The 27302-nt window shown below is 44.2% G+C and overlaps 1 protein-coding gene across 3 annotated transcripts in view; it reads left to right on the top strand.

Moving 5' to 3' along the window:
- LOC147698104 (interleukin-5 receptor subunit alpha-like) overlaps positions 1 to 20944 on the top strand; it is a 501740-nt gene extending 480796 nt beyond the window's left edge. For 2 of the 3 annotated variants that reach the window (XM_086934780.1, XM_086934782.1), the window contains one exon: positions 20512 to 20944. In XM_086934780.1, the coding sequence (XP_086790906.1) occupies positions 20512 to 20649 (138 nt within the window). In that variant the 3' untranslated portion in view covers positions 20650 to 20944. Of the gene's footprint in view, positions 1 to 13649; positions 13729 to 20511 lie in introns of those variants that run through there. The other variant, XM_086934781.1, reaches the window with a different exon arrangement.
- The last annotated feature ends 6358 nt before the right edge of the window (positions 20945 to 27302 follow it).

Raw genomic sequence — 27302 nt, 5'->3', positions numbered from 1 at the left:
TCACCATGGCTTATGCCTAGTGGGCCCCCCCCCACGAGTGTGCCTTAATTTAGTTTGAAAGAAAAGAAAAAAAGAATAGGGGAAAAAGAAGATGGTGACCCATTATATCGATATGAAGCCGGATTTTATTCTGAATACTCAGATCCCAAACTGCCTGTTCTCTATGAATTCATCTACTTCCCTAACTGATCAAAAGTTATACTTTTGATTATTTAACATCACGCTGAACTTGGGCTCCCAATTCCTTCAGTGGATCAATCCTCTTTCCTAGTTTCCATTGTCAGTTGGAGATGAGATTTGAAAGGCCTGACCTAATTTCACACTTGACTCCATCAACGTCCAAAGAGTTCTTACTTAAAGCCTTCAGCAGAATTTTTTCATTTAACATGTAAGTGAGAAAATTCACCAATATTTTCCGTGGCCTAGTTCTATTAGTATTTAGCCTAAAGGGGTCCTATGTACCCTCAGAATATCCATGGCAATATCCTGCTCAGACTCATCCAAACGCAATTAATTTTTGATCAGTTTGACTACAAATGTCCTAAGATCCTCTTCCTCCTTCCCTTCCAGCACCTTCAAAATCCGCAAATTGTTTTGCCTTTGGAAGTTTTCCACTCTCTCTAGTCTATCTTGTTGCTCTTGCAGTTTTATGCTCTTGATCTCTGCCCTGTTAACCTTCACAGAACTTTTGAGTTCGCTCACTTTTTTTTCCATGACAACTGTTCTACTTGTTAGGTCGTCTAACTTTTTCTCTAGGTTTTCGCAAGACAACCTTATTTCCTTTTGGTTTGTCTCTGACACCTCAAACGTGCATTTGATCTCAGAGGAAAGCTCTGCTAAGAGAGAACCGATCGAAAGTTCCTCGCTGTTTAGAATTCCATCTCCTCTCTCCTTCTCGTTCGGGAACATTCTCTCCTGAGTTGTCTGCCTGGGCTGGGGGTTGGGCTTCTTGCATTTCCAGATGCTATTACCTGAACATTTTCTCCCCCTTCCCCTGTGAATAAATCTGATGAACTTTATAAAAACAGGGGTTGGAAAGGGTTAGGGCTTAAAACACCTGACCATTTTACAATGTCCGAATCTGCCAAGGGGTCTGACCTCTCCTTGCTAGCAAGCTTAATAACCGAATCCTTATTCGCTAAATGTGCCATACCCACCTTACGACTTTCACTTAATATTAATGTTTTCGGCAGAACCTTAAAATAGGATCTTAGAGACGGAGTAATCCTGATTTTTTGGTCTAAATTCTTCTGTTTTGTCATTAAATTCTTTTTTTTTTGGATTGTTTGTTTAGATACAGCTAGCTTTTTACAAACAGTTGGACTAATGTCTTTCTGTTCTTCCTCTTTGCCTCCCTCTTTTACCTCCACAGGTTTTTCACCCCCAATGCCGCCAGAGCCTCCAATGCCTCCAATGCCACCAGCACTCTACCCCACCGATTCCCTACCTCTTGCCGCACTCCTCAGAGTATACTGAGTCAGGCCTTTTCCCCGCTCCAGCATCACCTTCACCTGCTTTTCTTCACCCGCAGCTCTCCTTTGCAATGTACCTCCTTGGTCTGACTTTCCACGAGCTGCTTGCTGCAGGGGCTGGTCAGCAGTTGAAACTCCCAGTGCTTGTTCCTCTGTGCCCAAATGACAAACTACTCTCCTGTTTCCAGTTTCATGACCCCCGCTGCCACTGCCTCTTGTGCCCCAGAAGGGAATTCTTGTGGCCGCGCACCGACCTTTGTGTACCTCAGTACAGTGTAGGGTGGTCCCAGTCATAGAATATTTAAAAAGACAATCTAATACACATACTTATGAAGCATAAAGAAAACAATCAAGATGATTTTGCAAAGACATGAATAGTGTTATTTATTCACACCATCACAATGACACATGTATGCACAGTAAATCTAAAAAAAAATGTTGTGCCCTGAAGGAAGGGGGGAGGGAGGAAAATAGAGAGGATTTGTGAGGATGGAGGTGTGAAGGATAGGCAAAAGGAATTAGTGACATAAAAATATGTTTGTATCACTCGACAGCGACCGCAATCTCATTTAGGCACCACTGAAAATGAATTACATCGATGCAAGCCAAGCTTTAAAGATAAAAAAAAACAGCATTAGATCTCCGTTGGTTACAAGCTGGCTTAAAGTGAAAAGTGTCGACGTTTCGACCCCATTGACTCGTAGGTAACTGACTACCTTACTACGGGGTCTTCCTCAGGACTGTGAAGGGGAGGGACACCTAAAACACAAGTGAAACGGAATTAAAAACTGTCTAGGGGAAAAAAGAATTTAGAAGACATAGGTATGCATGGCTAGTGGTCCTAAAAATTTACCATGATAGACCCTGCACAGAGGGTAGGAGAGGGGCGAAGGGCGCGTAGGCTCTGAATCCCAGAGAGCAGGAAAACCTCCACCTGAAACATAAAGGTGTGGTTTTAGATATGAGCCCATACATGTGAAGGCTCAGAGTCATAATGCGTGAAATCGCAAATAATTAGCGAGGTTCGGGAAAACTCACGCTAAAGGACAGCCATCATTTATGTCCCCTCAAAGACTATTCTTAGAGTGAAACCATACTTTGCGGCTTGGATCAAAATTATCCACGTTTAAAGAGGGAAAAATTACGAAAAATTGGAAGGAAACTGCATAGGACCCAGAAATGAAGTTTTATTTAAAAAATTGGCAAGAAGAAATTAACACGGACCTGATGAAGCTCCCAAGACACCATCCCCGAGGGTTCTGTGCCTGGAGAGAGATTCAAAGTTAGGGACTTTCTATTGTGATCATATTAGCAGTAGATGCACACAATAAGACATATATATTAACAAAGATATCTATGGTAAACTCACCGGTCCTCGGAGGGTTGACGCAATGCGGGAGTGGATCAGGCACGAGGGGAATTAATCCTAAATTAACAATAGGAGGTGTTAGATAATGACCAGGGCAGGCTGAATCAAGAGGTTAAAAAGAGGAGACAGTTTCGGGCTGCGCTTACCGTATCAGACGTCAGCTCTCTCGGTGACCGCGTTCGAGGGAAAAGAGTCGTTATTCTAACCCTGTTTAAATAGACGTACTGGCCACGCAAAACGGGTGCCACACGTCAGAGGTGAGATGCTTAGTTTCATTGGCGTCATACCATGACTGTGGAGCTATGGAAATAGACGATAGACCGGAGAGTCAGCGTAGTTATCTAAAGGAACCGTCATCGTACAAAGTGCAAAATATTCTGTTGGTTGTTTCAAAAAATGACATCTGCATAATAAGTATTGTAACATTAAGACCAACATAATGGGCGCCCATGCATCAACAACATTTTATTTATATGCACTCAATGGTATTGTATGCCGTGGCAATATGGAGTGATGCAACATTAATGAATGTTGGACCCAAATCAACCACCACCTGGAACCTTTGTAATATCTCTGAAAAAGTCAACATCTTCTTTTTGCTTAGTGTTTGCCATGCATACAGAAATAATTAGTGTTCTTATTGTCTATGAAAAAGTCTGTACAGTCACCACAATAGTTCATACATCATAAGCGATATTTAAAGTGCAGTGATCAAAGGATCATGAGTTCTCCCATTCAAGGGGGTAGGTAAATCCCAATATATAGCTCTGCACCTGTGGATGTATTATATAGTATTGCTCATGAACCCAGAAGGGAATGTTTTAGTGATTATCTCATAGAAAATGTTGTTGTTATCACCAATATGGTCACAAAACCTCATTTTGAGGTAAGGCATGCTAACTGCGCATTACTGGAGTCTTGTTCATTCAGTCCATTGTGTACAGAATCAAAGCGTGTCATTGATTTGGACTGCCTCGTATTCAGAATCTGTCCCATGTTGCCGCCTATTGGTCCAAGGGTTGCCTTCCCCAGGTCTACCCATTTAAGATCCTCTGGTCCATGCGTCGCGGTTTTAAAGTGTTCAACTAGAGGTGCCCCTTGCACCTCACACCTTATCCTACTGCAATGCTGCAGTATTCTTGCCTTGATTCTTTGCTGAATCTGGCCCACATATATGAGGCCACAGGGACATAAGATGGCGTAAATTATGTTGTTCGTATTGCAGTTGGTGAATGTTTTTAAATCAATGCTGTGTTGTTGATGTGTGATAGTTTTGGTCTGTATTGTCATTCCACACTCTTTGCATTGGCCAAACTTGAAATTTGTATAGTGCAGCACCATTACCCATGGGGGTATCTGGGTTCTGTTGGTGTGACATCTCAGACGACAAGGCAGGTCAAGAGTTTCTTTCTGAAGTCCACCAGGAAGGGTGCTGTTCAAAGATGGAGGGCCAGGTCATTCCAGGTCTTGGCAGCAATGTAAGAGAAGAGACCTCCCCCGCTGTGGCTACAACGGATACGGGGGGATCTTGCGGGTTGGTAGAAATTCAGTCAATAGTTGATATAGGCTGATCCTTGATCATGTAGAGCTTTGCAGGCATGCATGATGATCTTGAACTGGTATCCCTTTTGGATGGGGAGCCAGTGGAGGTTTTCTGAGGTGGGGTGATATTGGTCTGTTTGGGAAGGTAGAGGATGAGTCTGGTTGTGCCATTCTGTATAGTCTGGAGTTGTATGAGGATCTGGGGGGAGATGCTGGCATAGAGAGCTTTGCCATAGTCAAGGCGGGTGGTGACGAGGGCCTGATTGACGGTCTTACAGGTTTTGGCTGAGATCCATCTGAAGAGTCTTTGAATCATGTGAAGGGTATGGAAGCAGTAGAAGGCTACTGCGTTGACTAGTCATATCTTGGTCAGTTAAGTGTTGAGTGTGATACCCAGGTTGCATACATGGTCTGTAGGAGTGGGTGTTGGTCCACGTTCTGCTGGCCACCAGCTAATATTCGATACAGAAGTGTTCTTCCTGAGGATCAGTACTTCTGTCTTGTCAGAGTTGAGTTTGAGGCAGTTGTCTTTCATCTTTGTTGTTCTGGCAATCTTTTGTGAGTGAGAGGATAAGTTGAGTGTCATCTGCTTATAAAATTATGTTGAGGCTGTAGGATCCGACGATGTTTGCGTGGGGGGTCATGTAGGTGTTGAACAGGGTGGGGCTGAGGGATGATCCTTGGGGTTGGCCGTATATGATGTCCTTTGGTTCGTAGATTAAGGGAGACAGACAGATGCTCTGTGTGTGTCCAGTAAGGAAGGAGGCTATCCACTTGAGGGTTTTTTTGTATGCAGATGTTGTAAAGTCTGTTGATGAGAGTGTGGCAGGAAATGGTGTTGAATGCCGCAGAGATGTTGAGGAGGATCAGGGCCACAGTCTCTCCATAGTTGAGGAGGGTTCTAATGTTGTCTGTGGCAGCAATAAGCATGGTCTTGGGGCTGTGTTTGGCATGTAGTCCTGATTGGGAGGCATCAAGTAGGTAGTATAGTTTCAGGTATTCATTGAGCTGTTGGTTGATGGCCTTCACGACACACGAGCAGGGAGAACGGTCTGTAAATTTTGAGTTTGCTGGAGCCAGCAGAGGGTAAATTTAGGAGGGATCTGACCTCTATGTGTTTCCATCTGACCGGAAAGACTACTGGAGAGATGGAGATGTTAATGATGCCTGCTACTTCTGTGCTGACTGGGTTGGTACCAATGTTGAAAAGGTGGTGTGCTGTTTGGTGTTACTAACATTAAAGAGTCAATCTATTTTTATCTCTCCCTAACAATATCCCTCATGGGTAGAATAGCAAAATGATTATTGTATCTAGATTATTTTACTTCTGACAAAACATGCTGATGACTATTGTGTATACCATTGGATCCCCACTGAAACCAGAAGGACGGTCACCCAGGCCCTCGTCACCAGCAGGCTAGGCTACGGCAACACCCTCTACATGGGAATCACGGCCAAACTCCAGAAAAGACGTCAACGCATACAGAACGCCTCTGCACGCCTCATCATCAACATCCCATGCCACAGGCACATCACTGACCACCTGAGAGACCTGCACTGGATCCCTGTCAACAAGAGGATCACCTTCAAACTCCTCACCCATGCTCACAAAGCACTCCACGTCACCGGACCAACACACCTCAACAAACGACTCACCTTCTACACTGCCAACAACCAGCTTTGCTCCGCTGACCTCTTCCTCACCACCATCCCACACATCCACCGAACTATCTCCAGTGGCAGATTTTTCTCCCACCTCACCACCAAGACATGAAACACACTCCTCATCCACCTGCAACAGACCCAGGACCTGCTGACCTTCAGGAGACGTCTCAAGACCTGGCTGTTCGAACAATAGCAGTCCCCCCCCCTTAGAGCCTTGAGACACTCACGGGTGAGTAGTGCGCTCTACAAATGATTGATTGATGACTATTGTGGACACCACACACAAAAGAAAGATGCACTGGTTTTGAGACTTCTTTGGAAAAGTAAGGAGGCGCGGATAGCATTTACTACACTTATTCTCCCATGGGACAGTGAAAGCTTAGCACTATTTGAACTAAACAGTCATATCACATGCTAACTCCAATATCTGGGTCCAAGGATGACTGAAGCCCATGACTCTGTAACTAGGTTGTTTAAAAATTTGCCTCAACCAAAATTCTTTCACTGCTGTTAAGAAGCGAAGACACGGTGGGGAAACTCCAGACACACATAATTACAATAATTCATGTATGGTGTAAAGCATCATACATTAAAGGGCATTTATCACCCACAGACCTGCAGCTGGAGTGCTGGGAGACATTAGTAGGCTGCTATCCACCACATTTGCTGTTGGAGGTGGGGTGCGTTATGCCAATAACCCTCACAAGTATGCATGGTAAAGACAGGTTCTTGGGGTTTACAGAATGGTGTGAGAATGGCATGTTTTTTAAAGTACGTTGGTGCGGCAGCCAGGTTCCAGAAGTCATGGCCTGATTTTCCATTGGAGTCTGAGTGACACACTGCGAATGTGCCGATGTTCCAGATGAATAGGTGAGCTAAACTTGTGTCAACACTACATATGTGGTTCATGCCCAACACCACGGGAGCAATGATACAGGTAAATAATGAATGGAATGAGGATCTAGGAACACCATTGGCAGATAAAGAATGGAAGAGAGTAGTGCTTAGCTGCAAAATGGTTTGTAGGAATGTGAGATATAAACTCATACATTCCAAGAGTTTCCAGAGGGTTCATATCGATCCTCAGCTGTCGCACCAGATGATTTCCCTGTGAGATGACAGATGCCTCAGTGTCATACACAGATACAGGCATGTTCTGGCATATGCAATGGAGTTGACTGGTGGTGCAGAGGTACTGGAGAGAAGTGGCTAAAGTACTGAAAAATCAAACAGAAATCTAGCAATGCACAAAAAATTGTTTGCTGAGCTTTATGTTGCTGAAGAAAAATGGAAAAGTGACCATTAAATGTGCTCAATTTGGACCAGTACTAGCTAAAATTACTATTGTCACAACATGTAAAGCTATCATAGGACCAATCATATCTCAAAGGAAACATGATCTGTAGAAATAAATGGCAGCTGAGAAAGATATTAGCGAGGGAATGATTGCAGATGGTGGTAGATACGCTTGTTCTATCTTGTTAGGTGGAAAGTTCTCTGCCCCAACTGCTGAGTTTCATAAGTCGTAAAATTATTAATAGTAAAATCAAACTTGTACTCTGTGAAGACCAAAAAATGTTAAACTTACGCAAAAGTATACGTTTACCTTTGTGAATCAGTCCTGTATTTTGAGAACACCAAAACTGTAGTAAACGTACTATAAGCTTACCTTTAAGTTAAAATAAAACTTCTGTGTAAATTTACAAGGGCCTGATTCACAAAGGAAAACTTACATAGTGATACTGAATTGCAGTGGTATGTTGCAGAGTCATAATGCCATCATAAATTACTCCATAAAAAGTAAAAATCTAGAGATACCACACAGAAAACTCAATATTACTACACGTTATATGCCACTATTGTATCTGTTTGCATTTTATTAATCTTATTAATCTTATTAATCTTATTAATCTTTTGCATACTATAGTGTTTGATTCATTAGCCCAGGTTCTTACTAAGCTGCTATTCATGCATGCAAGCATTGAGGTTATTAGCAGGTCTGTACATGGAAAGAACTCTTGTTTCCTATTAAAAGTATTGTGAAATCATTTAATAACCGTCTCTCTCCAAAAGCATGGCCATTGCAGCAGATGTTCAACTAATAAAAAAAAAGTATTTGCAATGAAAACGGTCTCGCTTTTGGGAACTTATAAGTATTTAGCTATGCAGTACATTAGGTGTAGAGCGCTTGCTACCCCTTAGGGGGGGGGTTGAAGTTTTTAATTTTTCTTTTCTCTTTTTTAGTGAGTAGCACGCTACTATAATTGTATTTATTTAGTGCTTACTACTCCTGACGAGGAGTCAAAGTGCTTTTTCAGTGATTAGCACTCCGGAACCCATAAAGGATTAGTGGTGAATTAGTATAGTGAAATATTAAAGTAATTTGAGTGGTGGATATGTTAGTCTGTTATTTGGATTGAGAAGAATAGTGGAGGGATAGAAGAGGGAAAGGGTTTGCATTAATACAGCGCTTGCAACCCCTGATAAGGCGGTGATGTGCTTTTCGGTGAGTAGCACGCTACTTCGAAACCCAAACAGGATTCGTGGGGAATTAGTATAGGGAAATATGAAATTTGAGTGGTGGACATGTTAGGCTGTTATTTGCATTAAAAATTAATAGTGGAGGGAAAGAAGAGGGAAAGGCCTACAATTTTTTTTCTCTTTTTTTTCTTTGTTTTGGAGTTCATAGAAATAGGAGGGGGTTTGGGATGAGTAAAGGGGAGGTGGATGAGGAAGAGTCAGAGGGAACAGTCTCGACCGCATTTACCTTGTCTACACCCCTTCCTTTGTCATGTGCATGTGAATAGCATTTACTACAGCTTGTGAAGTCAGAATCTGGGCTCATCTATGTCTCTGGCTAGTGGTTGACAGAGCCAAAGTAGCCTGCTGATATTGTATGTTTAAGGCCTGTTTAGAGATGAGTCACTGCGGTTGGTAGGCGGCGAGGTGTAAATAAGCTGGAGTCTGGACAGTGGTTGGCCAGATTTTGACGTGGGTCAGTGCGGTGCATTATATCTACTGACACGCGCATTGAAAGGGCATGGCACGTGCTACGAGGCAGACATTTGTTCAAATACAGTCATTTTGTAGTGTTTGAATCTAAATACACGCAGTACCAGCGGGTCTACTTGGCACTAAAACATGAGTGCAAGGTCTCGAACCTGATGGAATAACCCTCTCCCAATCACCTACTGCTCACTGTCTGTCAGCTTCACGCTACAACTCGAAATACCTGTGCAATCCACTGCTTAGCAATGGAAACAGCACAGACTTCTACCGCCGACTGCAGCACTGGCCTTTGTGCTCAAGAAGCCCCTTTCCAGCACCCCTCCCCTCGGATGCTTTAAAACTGCCTAAAGCAAGCCATATGGTTCAGTGAGATATTCAATGCACTACACAATTAACTTGCAACTGCAAGAATTCTAGATCCAGACAACTGGCTGCAAGCACTTGTTTACTGACTACTGATACTCATGGCAGCACATCACCTACTGAGGCCTGGGTATAGTAACCCTTTAAAATAGTCTTTAGTGCATACTTTGTAATTATACAATGTACATATTGAAAAAAACAAGTTCTGTTGCCTTATCTCACAGTGTAAATACATTATGCATGCAAACTGAATTAATAAAAAAATGCATACCATCATATTTTTACATTGACCTTTAACACTGTGTGGCAAAGATACTTCCGTTGACTTTCTACAAATATCTAGCTTTCAAAACCAATGAACTGTGTTTGCATCTATTTATGACGTTTCACGTGCGACAGTCCAGTTTGTTTATAGTAAAGACATTCACTACACCAACTTGGGTCACTCTTTTACAGACAGTCCAATAGCCAGGGATGATTCATGAAGGTTGCCGCTGCGCCGATTATTCCACCCGCTATGGATAACCGTGACTTTAGGATCACTTACTAACTCAGTAGCATCCTAGCCATCCGCAAAGCTATTTAGTGCCTCATCAAAGGTCTTAAGCTCTTTGTAACTCACTACATAAATACTGTTTCCACATCTTACCACAAAAAGCACCTGTGACAAATGGGTGGAGGGTGATTAGATTTACTACCTATTGTGCAGCAGGTGGTGAAGTGAAGGAAGAGAAATCATGGGGTTCCCTGGACCACGCAAAGTCTTGTTTTTGTGCTCCCTGAGGTAAAGTAGTGCTTGGCTCTTACTCAGTTTGGGTGTCGGGAGATCATACACCTCCTCCCTGTGTTATGGCAACTCTCATGCTCACACACCTTTCCTTCCTGGGAACCAGTGCTTCGCAAAGGGCAGTACTGTGAGGCACCCGTCCCCAGAAGTGAATCCGGACCCCGCTGGGTGGTATGTCTGGGGCACAGCTCGGTACCCTTTTCCGCAGAGTCACGCACACCCCTCTTGGTGGCTCCACTGCACTTGCACCACTCTCTGTTGGCTGGCACTCTCTTCTGGTATCTGGGTGAAATCTAAAAGCAAACGCACAACTTTAGCAGGAGTGGATCCACCTTAAAACGTCTCCCTTACACTGTGAGGCACGAAGGAAAGCCCGGCAGAAACTATCCACAGCAACCCCTGCTTGGTGCAGACCTGCCAGCATACCCAGCACCTCCCCCAGCACCAGAACATCCTATTCTGGAATGGTGTCATACTGCTAACCCCAGTTCATAGCAGTGGCCTCCGTCTCCCCCGAAGGTCTTCAAACTTTTTGATGCTGAGACGCCCTTGTCAAAATTTTGAGGTGTAAGGACCCCCTCCTGACAAAATGTTTCAGAACCTGGTACTACTCATCATTGACAACCATAAACATAAATAATAAAATGGGCACTTTACTTTACTAAAACAATCCCAAGAGGTGTTTTCCTATTTCTTTTGAGCTGAAGAATGTAGCATGCATGGAAAGAGGAAAAAACAAGGAGAAATGAAAAAAACTTCTCTTCGTTAGGCCTCTGATGGGGAGGCGTACATTTTTGGCTTTGCCCTGTGTTTACTTGATTTTGTAAATATCCATGAGTGTTGTGTGGCAACCCCCACACAACGCTTATGGAACACCTCCCTGACCCAGAGTAAGGTCACTCAGTGACCTGCGCTGCTTTGTCTTACTCCATATGTATGAGGCCATACAAAGCCAAAGCCATGGAGGGTGACTGCGACGCCTCATAGGTATGGTTGAAACACTGGCTCCACCAGAGCATAAACTAAGTGATGCTCTGGTAGTGCGAGCCTTTCATAAATGAGTTTCAAAATATTCTGTATGTTTTTTAGGTCTGTCACCATCTGGTACCTACATATATATATTGGGCAGCGTAAATGAAAAATAAATTTTAAAAGTTGTTACTCAGTGGGAAATGCACTGTAGTACATTATGAAACCTCTATTAGTTAATGCACAGCAAAGGTCTTGTGTAACCAGGGAGCCACAAAATGAAATCTTGGTTGATGCAGCAGAGAATAGTGACTGGTGTATTTTTAGTGCTACGAGGTCACAGCCTGTGACAGAAAGCACTGTGAATATGTAAGTCATTATTCTATACGTGCATTGCATTGCAAGCAGTATAAGACAGACTGATATAATATGTGTAAACAGCTTTATTATAAAATGGTGCTTCCAAAATGTAGATTTTAGTAATACCAGGGCATATGTAATGCAAACTTTTTTTTTTAGATAATTGTCTTTTCAACACCTCCTTAGGGGTACCAACTGCTGTGTAAATCCAGTTAGGATTAAAAGCAAGCACCCCACAACCCAGTAATTAACTCTTTGCACTACCACCAAAAAAAAATACAACTCTTTGTCATCACAAAGGTTGGAGTGATTCAAGGGTTCCCAAGCACCTTTTGCACTTGCAGATTAACTAATAGGGCACATTTGCATTTCTTTCAGGCCTCCAGGCACCCTGGCATGAAAGCTTTTCACAGCACAGGAGACTCAGCTAAAGCATTTTAACCCCTTTCAATCGTCGGACACCCCCTGGCTGTCCGACGTCACAGTGGATGTGTGTGGAGGATGGCCGGGGGCCATCCAATCCCCGCCCACTCATTAATTCCCCAGCACCGCAGCGGAATTTGCACCGCAGTCAAGGGTTTAACTGGCAAAATTAGCTGTCCCAGCAGGGCTGTCTTTTTCCAATCCAGGCACAAGGGAGACTGGGAAATGCGCAACCCCCTTCCCAGGACTCCACGGCCCCCCTGGGGGTTGTACCCCCCCGATTGAAGGCATCTGGTCTAGCCCTACATGGGCCACTCTCAACACAGCCCCTACCTACAGCCATAAAACCCTTAAGTGTAGGATTATTGAGGGTCGCCTAACACTAAGGCAACAAGATTTTTTTGTTGCATGGTTTCCGTCACTGTGATCGGCTGGATGCTCTCACAGTGGGCTGAGGATACCCACTCCCAATGGCCTCTACTTGGCTCCCCTCTCCTCCGTTGCCCGTTAAGTCGCTGTCATGCGCGGCGCTCCTGCTTGTAAAATGAAGTTGTGCATTGCTCGCTGAATGTTGCAGGAAAGCATGTTGTGCCTGCAGTAGTAAAAGCTCATGAAAGAAAGTATTGCTTAGAGACTTAAAATTACATACTGTCTAATAACCAAAGTAAATTGGCCAGTAGCCATGGGAGGTTATAAAGGAAGACATGGACGTTCTATAGGAGGGACTAACAAGTTAATTACAGAATCAGAAACCAGCATTTACGAAGGACAAAGACACAAGCCAATGAAAAATATGGGTGGGTGAGTGGACGGGGCTTCACTTCCATACTCTACTACAGACGATCGCCAGAGCAGCACATGCCTGCTGGCTCAGGCTCGACCTAAAAATATTGTGCTCTTAATCGGCTTATTAAGCAAACTTTCTTTCTCTTATCTGAGGGCATCAATCGCTATTTAAAGAGGATGCTAATGCCTGTTCATTGCCACACAATACAATATAGGACTGTTCAAAGATAGGAAAGTAAACATTATTTATTTATTTTGAAATATTTATATATTGGAAAAGGGTAATTATTAGTAGTTGACAAAAATCTGCATCATGCCAGCTAGTTCTTTAGCACCACGCCCCCATTCTCAAGGAGGCACACAAGTCAACAGACTCCATCCACTTTATGTCCTCCTTTCAGACTGTTCGGCGGACGGGACTCCTTCACTAACGTTACAGATATCCATCATCATTAGTACAAGTGCCATAAGATATATAGCACTTCTAATATGGCGGTCTGGACATCCCTCCGTTTTGTGACGGAGTCAGCACGGGGCGGACCATGCCTCTTTTGGCTACGATGATTTTCTGTACCGTGCCATGGCATTCTTCTCATGCTGCTAGGTTACACCTGCTACGATTGTCCTGTTTCTCTTGAGTGGGGCTATGGCACAAAGGAACGTTATGAGCTAACCCTTGAATTCAATGGATTGTGTTAAAACTGAAGTTAACTTTGTCACTTCCTTTAACAAATATAAGCCCCCTTTTCTCATTTATGCTACTTCTTTTTATGCTTTACATACCTAACTATTTATGAAGACATAATATGTATTCATGGTCGTTTTTGCAACAAACTCACAACATATTATACAGATGTTTCACGATATGTATTTTGTTCTCTTTTATCTCTTCTTTGCTAAACAGAATTTAGTTTTTCCCCAAGATGAAGAAGTAGCAACAGTGGAGTTTCTGACTGATTCCAGCCCTGGACCACAGGAAGAGGTCGAAGGCAATGTGTGTGAACTGCTTTGAGTGAATGCGACGCCAGCCCTTACCGGAGGTACCCTGATTACTGCGGCTTCCTGCTTCACTCTCCCCCGCCGCCGCCTGTGAAATCCCATGGCCGCCGAGAGGGGAGAGTGCTTTGCAGAACACCTGGTCTCCCGCCTACAATCCCCAGCGTGCCCTGCTGCATCACGTGGACGCCGGCTGCAGCGTCCGCGTCAGTTGACCGCGCCCGGAGGCGCTTAATAACGAGCCGCTCCTGCTGGGGAGCGGGTGTGTGAACTGCTTTGAGTGAATGCGACGCCAGCCCTTACCGGAGGTACCCTGATTACCACGGCTTCCTGCTTCACTCTCCCCCGCCGCCGCCGCCTGTGAAATCCCGTGGCCGCCGAGAGGGGAGAGTGCTTTGCAGAACACCTGGTCTCCCGCCTACAATCCCCAGCGTGCCCTGCTGCATCACGTGGACGCCGGCTGCAGCGTCCGCGTCAGTTGACCGCGCCCGGAGGCGCTTAATAACGAGCCGCTCCTGCTGGGGAGCGGGTGTGTGAACTGCTTTGAGTGAATGCGACGCCAGCCCTTACCGGAGGTACCCTGATTACCGCGGCTTCCTGCTTCACTCTCCCCCGCCGCTGCCTGTGAAATCCCGCGGCCGCCGAGAGGGGAGAGTGCTTTGCAGAACACCTGGTCTCCTGCCTACAATCCCCAGCGTGCCCTGCTGCATCACGTGGACGCCGGCTGCAGCGTCCGCGTCAGTTGACCGCGCCCGGAGGCGCTTAATAACGAGCCGCTCCTCCCGCGTCGCGGGCGACGGCGGGCTGAGCCCGGGCAGAGGGCGGGCCGTCTGTGGCCGTCCGTGGACGGTGGTGGACTGGACTGGCCACCCCCCTTTTCATCCCTTGAAGAATTGAAACTGGCAAGGCATCATCCAGAAAGGTACTTTGGTCTTCTGGATACACATCCCTTGGTCAAACTACTGTTATTGTTAAAATAAAGCATTAGGCCAACGCGAGGGGGAACTACTTACCGTCTGTACACAGGACTCTGGTGTACCCCATTACTCATCTCCACATCAAATACCAATTATCTGCAAAATGAATAATCGGGGGGAAAAACAATTTAAGATACCAGCCACACGCCCACACACCAGACAGCATGCTGCAGAACCGCAGCCCCTACCCACTCTGACTGCTATTGACAAGATGCTGCAACAAACAATTGGTGTTGTAGTAAATGCCATTGAGAATAACGAGAGGAGGCTATCTATTACACCAACATTATGTCTTCCAAACCAAGAAGGGGACATTTCTATTATTGTGACTGATGTATTAGAAGCTAGTTCCCACTTGTCATCATCATACGTAGATTTGCACTGCAGCCAGATGCCTGTGGAGATTTCTATTGCTGCTCAGGATCCCCCAATAACTCTAACCTCCCCCTCTTTGGAGAAAAGGTCTGAGGCACGAAAAACATGCCCGAGAAGAAGAAAGATACTAGCTTTAAAAATACTAGTAATAATAAACCAGTTAACCATGATTTGGTGACCCCGACCTCTAATCCATCATGTCCAACACTAGGAATACTGTGCTGGGTCACCAATATGGTCGCTGATTTACAAGCATCCCTGGAGCGGACCATAGCTACCCAACTCAAACCCTTGGTGTCAAAACTTGACAAACTTATTTCTACTATAAACTCCAAGCGGGTAGGAGCAATAGAGAGTGCTAAACAGTCGAAAAATTCGATACCTCCTGCTAGTGATACCCTACCTCAAAACAATCATAGTGCTAGAGTATCCGAAAACAAAAATCCTTCAGCACAGACCTCCACTACAGGAGCCAAACCAACTGCTCAAAAGGCGACACACGTTACACCACAGGCTATGACTAGTTCTAACTCTCAGAGCCAAATCCATCAAATAGCAGGAAATTCGGTAAACGATAGAGACAAAGCCACAGCAAAGACAAAAGAGGGCGAAACGGGGAGCAAAATTAGTGAAACACTAGATAGAAATGCAACACCGAGAACTATTCCAAACCAGTTACCATCGATTCACTTACCCCCTGAAGCCCAACCATATGTGGTCACACTTACAGGAGTACCAACCCTAAGTGAAGGGAAAAGAGAAAGGGAGACAGAGTTAAAAAACAAATGTATCCAATGGCTTACAATCAATAGACCCTTGCCATTGAATATTTCAGGTGAAATCATGTCGGCCAGAAGAGTAGCATGGATTGGGAGGGGCCCAAAAACTATAGCAGGGGATGACATAATCCTGAACTTCAGTGATGTCTCAGCCGTAGAGTATATCTGCAATGCCCCATTCACTAGCCTAAATACACAAATATGCCCACTGCACCTCTCATACTTTTACCCCACCCCTAGTCTGGAGCCTTCACTTCATAGAGGGGTACATTACAACAGGGGATGTAATCCTCCACCACAGAGAACACCATATGGAGGCGTATTGAGGGAGGGTTTGTCTCCATATGGTCCCCTATTCCCATTGCAACCACACTGGAATAGGTTTAGTGTACTGGAAGAGGTGGATTGACTCAGTTTAAGGGGAAATCCTCCCCTACAAGCTACTGATGAAATTCCTAGAAGGGCTGGGGTAATAGAGGAAAATGTTTTACTATCTACTGACAGGGAGGACTTAACGAGTGATTCTCCAGAGAGGCTGGGGACTAGCGGTAGTGGGAATGGGGAAGGAGAGGGCTCCGAAAATCCACAAGAAGGATGTTTAAAGTTGATCTCATGGAATATAGCCGGGTTAAAAAATAAGCTACTAACTCCAGAGTGGGCCGCCTTTATGGCAACACATGACATAGGCCTTATGCAAGAGACCTGGGCACTGGAAGAGAGCAGCAGCTCGTCTTTCGCAACATTTGACATCCTGGCAGTGTCTACAGGCAGAGGCTGTCCATCGGGTGGGTTATCAATTTGGATAGGTACCCACCTGGGTATTCAGGCGACCCAAATACAAACAAACTCCTTGGATATACAGTGTGTCTTATTAAAACCCGCAAGCAAACCCAAAGTAGCAATAATAAATATGTATTCCAGGCCATCCAGAAATGGGCAAGAGTCGGACACAATTAAAGCCCTGAATTCTTTTATCCAGGGGTTAGACCCCTCTATGTCAATAATTCTTGGGGGAGACTTTAATTGTCAATTCGAGCCACTGGGTAGTCTGGAGCTGGGTGAGCAAGATGAGGTTGACGCACTTTGGCATATTCCAGAGCCCAATATTACTCCGGTTAGGGCATGGACTCCTTTAGCCCTTCAAATAAAATCCTTCTCCCTTGAAACATCCTTGCGGGCGTGCAATAGGAGATTGGATCCTGATTGCCCAGCCATAGCTACGTTTAACCGAGTAGGTCAAACATCCATCATTGACTACTTTATGGTGGATGCCAAAAATTGGGACAAGCTAAAGGAATTTAGGGTCATACAAAGACATGATAGCGACCACAATGCCCTGGTTTTAACTCTTAAGCCGGGGTCCTTTGGTTTAACTAATCCTGAACCCAAACCCGCGGCGATGATGCCTCCCCTCATGTTGGCTAATAATAGAAGAAGGGTTAAATGGCCTCACCTAGCAGATTCACCATCCCGGCTAGCAAACATTTACCAACTTGCAATCCCACTTATAACCCAGATAGGTGATCCATCCTGCAGGTATCAGGCAGTGGAGACACATAGGCAGCTAGTTACGGTATTGGGGGACGTGTTCTACCCTGTAAGTGGAACTAAAAGGCGAGCCCCGAAATCTCACCCCTGGTTTGATGATGCATGCAAAAAACTAAAAAAGGAGCTACTTGCGGCAATCAAATCTAATGACAGAGTGAACATTAGGGCAACCAGACTGCTATATAAAAAGGAGCTCGCTAGGGGCAAGAGGGAGTGGGAAGAAGCCAGGTGGGAAGAGCTAAGAGGTGCCCTCCTGGCAAAAGACGCCAAATTATTCTGGGCAATAGTTAACTCTGGTGTAAAAGAGGGAGGGGAGGCTCTTCAACCAAACATTGCTCCATCAGTTTGGGAGGTGCACTTTGCTGCACTTTAAACTAGCCCTAAGACCGACACTAGTGAACATTCAAATGGGGCAGAGACATTGGTGCCAGATGGTGCCCTCCGGATGTCCCGAGCCCCAGAGCCCCGCACGAGTATCGACTGCGGGGGGCCTCGGAATTGGGCTATCCGATAGGTCAGTGGGATGCCAGGGTGAGGGTGGGCCTTGGAGACACCGAGAGTATCTCAGTTAAAGAGGTGGAATCGGCGATCATCAGGCAGCTACCTAACAAGCCCCAGGCCTCGACAGATTACCAGGAGATCTTTTCCGCTCCCAGCCAAACATCTGGGCACCGTACTTAGCTGTTCTATTTAATGTGGTCCTTTGGGGAGCCAAGTTACAGGACACCTGGGCAGGGGCCGAGATTGTCCCAATCTTTAAGAAGGGCTGCCCCTTAGTGCCATCAAATTATCGGCCGATTAGTCTCTTGGATACTTCGCAGAAGCTAATGGGCCGAGTCCTCCTGGACAGATTGCTGGGGTAGATGAAGGAGCAAAAATTATTGACTACCCTTCAGGCAGGCTTTAGAGCTGGAATCTCGACCCTGGACCAAATTTTTAGGTTGCAGGTCCTTTTTTGGAAGACAGCAAGAGTAGAGGGTGGCAGCCTCTACCTTGTCTTCGTAGACCTGCGGGCTGCTTTCGACCTTGTCCCCAGGGAGAGTTTATGGAGGGTACTGAAACAACTAGACCTCCCGCCCTATCTGCTAGACGTCCTGAAGCGCTTCCATGCAGGGAACTACGCCAAGGTGAGATGCGGGAAGAACGGGGAATTATCAGCCCGCTTCCCCGTGACCAGAGGCGTACGCCAGGGCTGTGCCCTGGCTCCCACGCTCTTTAGTCTTTATATAAATGGCCTGGTGGGTAAACTGGATAAGGTCAGGGACAGTGACGCTCCATGGTTGGCCACTGGCCGGGTACCTGCTCTGATGTTCGCAGACGACACCTTGCTGTTGTCTCGAACATCATCAGGTATCCAGAGGGTCCTGGACGGTTTTGTATCTTTCTGCGCTTTGAGGGGATTGGAGATAAACTTAGCAAAGACGGAGTTTATGATCTTTCATCCCCCAAAGCGCACTCGCCCTAACCCTGTATTAAATGGTGTCCCGCTGGAAAGGGTGAGAACCTTTGTATACTTGGGGGTCACCCTGACTGAAGATTTCAGTTGGGGCCCACAGGTATCCAAATCTGCTTTGAGGTTGGCGCAGATCGGAGGCGGCATTGGCAAGTTTCAGAGAACAACCCTGTTTAAGCCAGTTGCCCCTGCCCTTGAGATTTATGGGGCACAAGCTAGACCAGCTGTGATGTATGGTGCAGAACTCTGGGGCCATAAGAGTACACCAAGCCTCGTTAAGGTGGAACAGGCCTTTATGAGGAATCTGATAGGCCTCCCCCAGAGCACCCCGCTCACACCCCTGAGACTAGATCTAGGCCTAGAGTCCCTCTCAGAACTGCTAGCTGCTCGACCTCTCCTGTATTGGAGAAGGCTTTGGACAATACCTGAGCTCGAGGATTATAGAGCTGAATTCACTGCAGTTTGGGGGCAGTTAAAGATCAAGAATATCCCCTGGTTAGCCCATATCAAAGCCCTTGCACATCAAATTGGTATGCCCCAATTAAGTGAGACCCCGGAGGTGAGCTGCCCGGGAGTGAAGAGAATAGAGCTCTTAGCCTCCTTGAGACATTACAACCTAAGCCTTCTGCATAGCTCGACAACTTTGGGCAGTTTGTCTACAGATTTTTTGCAGGTAAAACTCGTGTCTAAGAGGGAGGAGTTTTTGGACTTAATACAGCCTCCCCTTGCAAGAAAACGTTATACACAATTAAGACATGGTTGCCTACCTATTGGGGCATTTACTTGCAATTGGGATGGACGAGAAGAGGGAATTTGCCCAGTCTGTAACAACACTAAAGAGGATATTGTTCACGTTTTATTCCTCTGCCCAGCTTATAGTACAATATGGAGATGCTGTTTGGCACCGTTATGCAGAAGTCTTGGTTTAAGGCAATGTGTACAAGCTTTTAGAATTTTAAGATATGACACCTCCCCTTCTATTGTGTTTGCGGTCTCCCGTTTTTTATATGGTATGTGGCGCAGTATGCACACTCTAATGAATTGCGATAAACTGTGATTAACTGCGATGTTTGTTACCATTATTTTGATAACTTACTTTTTAATAACTTTTTAACAACGCATTTTTAATTATTTATGTATTCTATTTCGTGTATGTACATATTTTATCTGTGCTTTTATGGTCTATGACCGCAACAAAGTTATCAAACATATAGCACTTCTAATATGGCGGTCTGGACATCCCTCCGTTTTGTGACGGAGTCAGCACGGGCGGACCATGCCTCTTTTGGCTATGATGATTTTCTGTACCGTGCCATGGCATTCTTCTCATGCTGCTAGGTTACACCTGCTACGATTGTCCTGTTTCTCTTGAGTGGGGCTATGGCACAAAGGAACGTTATGAGCTAACCCTTGAATTCAATGGATTGTGTTAAAACTGAAGTTAACTTTGTCACTTCCTTTAACAAATATAAGCCCCCTTTTCTCATTTATGCAACTTCTTTTTATGCTTTACATGCCTAACTAATTATGAAGACATAATATGTATTCATGGTCGTTTTTGTTACAAACGCACAGCATATTATACAGATGTTTCTAGATAAATATTTTGTTCTCTTTTATCTCACCTTTGCTAAACAGAATTTAGTTTTTACCCAAGATGAAGAAGTAGCAACAGTGGAGTTTCTGACTGATTCCAGCCCTGGACCACAGGAAGAGGTGGAAGGCCATGTGACTACAAGGAACACCCAAGTGACAAGTCTCATCCGGAACCAATGAATGCAAGAATGAGGAGAGAGCTGGTGTTGCAAGAGTGAGCACTTAAAGACCAGGAAGTTGTGGGCATGAATCAGCCTGCCGTTAATCCCGCCTTCGGTTTGAAATTGCGTTCTGCGGCACATAACGTTTCCTGAAATGTTCACGAGACTGTGATATATTTCAATATAACGGAGGTGTCCTTAAATGATGTGTGTAACTCCAGGTGTACAAATAGCTACGAAAATATGCAAACCGTGCAGGCATGATAAATGGGTGGCCACCACCATAAACAACACATAGACGAAGGCTGCTATTTTTTTTAAAAAAAACATGTTTCGATAATTTATAAAATCCTGCAACAAGCAATTAAAACGTGTAATTTCCATATCACATTCTGGTTGTGGCATCATTACTCACATGCAATAATTAAAGAACCTGACCATGACCAGTGCCAAAACGCAAACAGGAGGGTCACTGCGCAAAATTGCAGTTCTGACTTAAATAAATGAATAAACAGCCATTTATAATGGGGTGTTTCTTAACCGCCCTGCAGGTGCTGATAACAAGACGGCTGGAATCCATCGATTGGATCCATGCAGTCTAACCTGCAGCCGGTTGTAAAAGTGAATTACATTAAACCGCTTCGAATGTTCGTTTGAGACAAAAAAACAACCTTCATGTTGATGTATTTATTTTCACAGTAGTCTTTCAACATTCCATCAGCATACCTGCAAAAACATGGTATATGTCATTGGGCTCAGGCATTTAACAGGGAATTGCGCTGGATGGTGTGTGTGACTACGTACTGGGAGAAATAAATACCCGCACCCCCTACCTAATGTAAAACATATATCACTCAATAATTAAGGGTTCTGGTGGTTTAGAGGACTAATGCATACATCTCACAGTCACAGGTTCGAATCCCGGCAGAGGTCACTCAGCCGTTTCATCCGTGCCAGGTCTATAAAATGAATGCCATTAATTTGGGAGGCAATACACATTTGTTATTCAGTGCCAAGATACCCTTTGTGGTAAACGTGTGCTGTACACATACTTATGTTATTGAGACCTTGCACATGTCACTGAAATCCTTAATGGCTTTTAATAGTGGAGAAGTGTGGCTCACTGGTTAGAAGCGGCAGACCCTGAAGCCGAGGTCAGGCCCAGGACCAGGGTTCAATTCCCAACGCGGCAGGATCTTGGGCTCAGTGTCTGCGGACTCGGTAATTCTCACCTCGGTGCCTACTCTAATCATGGGTCCCACTCTGCAACTCTGGGCAATATCTTGCTTAATCTCCATAACAGCCCCAACAGCGTTGGGATGCCTGGCTTCATCTTGGGGGTGCCCAGGAGTGGACACCTCACAGGGAAAGCCAGGATGGGTTCCACAGCGGTATGCGTACAAGTGCTTTGAGACCCCCCTGGGGGTGATATGTGCGCTATACAAAAACAAAATTCTTATTAATTATTAATATCCTGATAACACACAGTAGACGTACATGATAAAGGCATGTTATCACAGTACCGAAATGTAACACACATTGTCGCTGCACTATTTTGCTTTAAAAACGGGTGGTTGTAGAGCTGGTGTTTATAGCCAAATGTGCCTTTCTAACACTTTAAAATTGTGGTTGAGGCATAGCACAGAGGTGTCTGCTGGAGAAGTGGCGGCTTGCCCCTAGCTATCTAATTCTGGTACAGCACACAACATGTTTGTCGGATGTAGTGTGGAGTAGTGCAGTGTCTGGGAGCAAGAACCTGCATGAAGCTATGAAGCAGAAGAAGCGAGCAGGCTCCGTTGCACAACTGGATTGGCCTACCCCATTGAGCGCTGTCAGGCACCGCACTCTGAGCAGCAGCTTTCACTGGTTGATGTGCGCAAGGGTCAGCGGCCAATGGGCCACCAGTCAGATAATTAGCAGATATCCTGTGACACTGACACCAGCACTTATTGTTCACTCTGTATGTTTTGGCTATGTAAGAGTCATGATAGCAGATTGAACAAGAGACGTTTAGCACCCATCTGCGGGATTTTAGTTTTTTGATTGCTTTTTATTGCCATTTTGTGTAGTTGTATATCTTCACAATTCTAGAACAGCGCATATATCAAGGCACAACAATATGAGCAGAAGAATGACATGTCCAAAAGAACAGATGCATAGGAGATAATATGTGACAGTGCCAAAACACAGGGCAGTTACCCACGTATAGGTCTCCAGTTAGGCCACATAAATAGTAAAAAGTAATGAATCAAGCAATAATACAAACGGTGCATAGATGGGGCGTGCTGGAAGGCAAAAACTTCAACATCAGAGTAAGTTGCTGGTGTTTGGTTTGTGATTTAGGGTAGGTGGCATACTACCTTAGTTTTTCGTGTGGCGAAGGTGGGGAAGAGCAGAACCCTGTGATAGGAGACTTGCACCCACATGCATCATTGTTACATTTTGCGATTTCTTAATTGCGAAAATTAAGGAATCGCAATTAAGAGATCGCAAAATGCTATGCATTAAGAAATCGCAATATTTTTTGCGATTCCTTAATTTTCCATAAATGCGATTCACAATTTGCGAATCGCAATTAAGGAATCCCTTCCCATTGATTCCTATGGGCCTAGAGGCCCATAGGAATGAATGGGAAGCCTTTCTCATTTTGCGATTCCCAATTAAGGAATCGCAAAATGAGAATGCTATTTCAAGGGTCCAGGGGGGGGTCCCAAGGACCCCCCCTGCACCCCTGAAATTTAACTTTAAGAACATTTTTCACACACACATGCCCCAAGGGCATATGTGTGTGTAAAATGAAACTTTTGAAAATGCACTTTTGTGCATTTTTGAAAGTTTTAGAAAATTACGATAAAGTTCAACTTCATGGTAATTTACCTCTTCCTATTTGCGAATTCGCAAACAAAAATATTCATGCATTGCATTTAAGAAATCACAAATTGCGATTTCTTAAATGCAATCGCAATTTAAGAAATCGCAACATAATTTTGTTTCCTTAAATTGCGAAAAAATAAAAAAAACATGATGCATCCCAAAAAAGGAAATTGCATTCGCAAACGGCCAAATTTTGCGATTCGCACCGTTTGCGAATCCAATTTACCTTGATGCATGTGGGCAAAAAGGCCCAATTATGACATTGGGGGGTCACACCACCAGCCTATCCCAGCGGTGGTCGAGAAAAGGCTACCAAGCCGGCAGCATCCTGACTGCTGAATTATGACCTTTCCTCAGGGCTGGAGGTGTGTAAGCGGCACTGTCATGGCAACGCCATTCTGCGGCTCAAGGAAGGAGCCTGCAGTCAATGCTGGCCATGCTGCAGTGTCACCAGTCATTCAGGCGCGCTGTTTCCTTGCACCAAGTCATGCAAGTAAAACAGTGCATGCACTGACATGACATCATTGGAGGCCTCCGCATATGCCTAGCCATGTCACATAAGGGCAAGATTCGCCCTGTTTTTATGGCTTATTAACTACCTTTCCATTGACCTTCTTCTTATGGAAGTGTCCCCACCATTAAAAGGTTGGCAGAAAGGCAGGCCATATTCCAATGGCGGTGTCCTTGCCAGCACCAAAATTTTGACCACTGCTGTCTCCACCACCGCCGCCACTGGAGCTCGCATCTTGGCGGGGCGACAGTCAGGAGGTGGTCTGGAGGCAGTCTATGTGCCCATCTCGTAATCCAGCAGTTAGACCGCCAGGTATGCAGGCAGTCAGGCCAACAGAAAGCGACGGCTGTTTCAGGGCAGCCAGGGTCATAATCAGCCCCTAAAACTTTTGGGTGTTTGGTAAATTGTAGTCAGGCCACTGGAATTATGCGGTAGATAGGCCAAATTGTGTAGCAAGGTTAAGTAAGTTATGTGGCAGAAAAAGGCACATTATGAAGCGTAGTGCAGCACATTTTGTGATAGTTTGTTTCATTGGTAATTATTAGACATAGTAACACTGTCTGAGAACAGATTTCACCTTATTAGTGTCAATTTAGCACTCAAATACACCAATAAGCAAACTGAAAGATGAGCAGTCAACCTTGGTGAAAGGCCTTTCAGGATGAGTAACGTGCATCGCCATGTTTTAGTAACTTTTGTGAAAATGTGCAAATTATGCAGTAGATGATGAATTATGTAGCAAATACATAATAATGCAAAAAAACACAGCAGCTGCAGAATTTCATAATTCCTATGACCCTGACTGTGGTACACTTGGGTATGATAATTGAAATGTGGGGAAGAATAGTGCCCTGTTGCAAGTTTTGTATAATGTGTGGTGAAAGTGGGAAACATGAGAACCCTGTCAGGAGAGGAAGCTTGGGGAAGTGTAGTACTCTGTGGTGCTGTGGCTGAAAGCCACAAGTTCCATTTGAGTATGCTCTGTGAGCAGGCATCACTGTGCGCAAATGGAAGTACATTTTGGCAGGTGCATGGTACTGGAGTCAGAGGACATCAGTGTGACAGATATTTGCATCCTAGTATGTTTTTCTTTCACCTAGAATAGATCACAATCACAAATCGAATTGGAGCATAATAATTGAGACAGATTACAGGTTGGTTGGGGATGTACTGAACTAGCTAACTCAAGTGGTTTACCTGTGGACAAGGTCATTTAGGAGATATTCTGGTCAAATCATTCAACTGATACGTGACAATGAGTGTGGATCTATTTGAAGCAATTTGAGGGTGGAAACTATTTACATTGTTAGAAACTTGGTGGCTGAAACATCATTCCAGAGCTGTTGGTTGTGAAGTATTTTAAGATCTCTATCTTTAAATACTTCACAACCAAGGGAGTGTGAGAGGATAGACATTACTTATAGATTTAAGCATTACTAATGACAAAGCTGCCTTGAGCTTCAGACATAAAACTGCATTTAAAAAATGACATCAGACATGTGGTGCTTGAAAATGCAAACCTGATGCCTTAGTCAGATGCTTTCCATTTAATAAATTATCTAAAATATACATTTTTAATTCATAGTTGACTTTAATATGTTTAGTTTAGATTTGGCCTCACTATAGAATGTAGATTTAATTTGCAAAAGTGTTTTAAACCTGCAGTAGTAGCATATACTTCTACAAAATTCACACAACATTTTAAAGTAAAGAGAGCTGAAAACAGCTTGTGATTTAGTTTGCTTTGAAGGCATCAGCTCTGTCCTTCAGATAAAAAAAGAATGTCTCCCTCTCTGTGAAAAAACAGAAGCTTCATATAATTTACAGCCTGTAACTTGTTTTATTGTATTTAGTTGTTGTTGATCAAAGCCTCATTCATTTCATAGAGTAGAGTAAACTGGAAATCTCACACTTTTTTGTATTATCCAAAAATATATTTTTATCTTTCCTGCCTAAATAATAAGTTCTTTTTGGACAATAAAATGTTTCTTTAAGAAATTGTTATGAGCTGAAGTCATTGAGAATAAGATTTAAATGTGTCATGAGAAGGATTTTGCTTGCTCACCTGATGGATGATGACGTGTGCAGACAGACAAGGAGTGTCGATGACTTTCTAAAGGAATTCTGTATTTCATTTCGATATAGAACGAAGATCATGCCACATGTTTTGAAACATTTTGCAGAACTATAAATGTGTTTCTAGCTGAGGATTATTGTAGGATTTTTGGCAGGATTTTTGCAGACTATTTCAGACTTTTTTTTAGAGATCTGCAGAGAAAGGAGGTGGTGTGGGTAGAACCTGATGAAAAGCACACAGGTTCAGATGAAGTTAAACAAGGAGAGGCAGAATCAGCTTGGATGAGGGCATATTAGCTTTATGCTTTAATTATTTGGCTTTACCAAGGCTTATTTGCTCTATGCTTCATTTCTCTTTATGGGAAATTTGGAATTATTAATTATTGATTTAGCTTCTTTGTAAACTCCCTCTTGCTTTTATTCCTGAACTCTTCATGAGTTCTGACTGACATTATGTGTGCCTCACTTTCTTACAATAGGATTTTTTTCCTTAATGAAACATGCTTTATTTCCAAATCATGATATGCTCTGTACCGACTTTTTTTTTCTATTTGCAATTCTGTAACCTGATTGATATTTGACTAATAAATGAAGAGTCAGAGAATCTTAAATTTTGATCGGAAAATGAATCCCTTTAACCCGTTCCATGCTGAGTACGGCCACCCGGCCATCCCACGTGATGTTGGGCATGTGTGGGGGATGGCCGGGGGCCATCCAAACCACGCCCACTGATTAAAATGCCTGCACCGCAACGGAATTCGTGCCGCGGTCAACGGGTTAAACCAACTCACAAACCTTATTATTGACCAAAATATTTATTTACATTTGATTATTTGCCCATATTTATGAAGGAGTTCTTTTGGTCATAATTTGGTGGCAAAGATTCATCACCTTGTGAATAGATAAAAGCAGAAACAAGGGTAATGGTAATTAAAGGTGGTAATGGTGCCACATTTTCACTGTTTCTCAAGCAGATATTATTGTGAGTTTTCCACGCTAACGGTAGGAAGAGAAAGGAGAAAAACAAGAAAAACCCTAAACATGAGTCAAGTCTTTGTATAGTTTAAAAAGTTCAATGTACAGTGTGGGTGACATGGTTAAAATAAAACTTTCCCGAATGGTTAGAAAGACTGATCTCAAGTTTGGTCCTAAATTTCTTGATGAGAAAGTGGCAGAATCGATGGTGTATGTGGATGGTGGCAAATGGTAAA

This window comes from Lissotriton vulgaris, chromosome 8 (genome assembly GCF_964263255.1).
Source record: "Lissotriton vulgaris chromosome 8, aLisVul1.2, whole genome shotgun sequence".
NCBI lineage: Eukaryota > Metazoa > Chordata > Amphibia > Caudata > Salamandridae > Lissotriton > Lissotriton vulgaris.
This window is presented reverse-complemented; position numbering and strand designations above follow the sequence as displayed.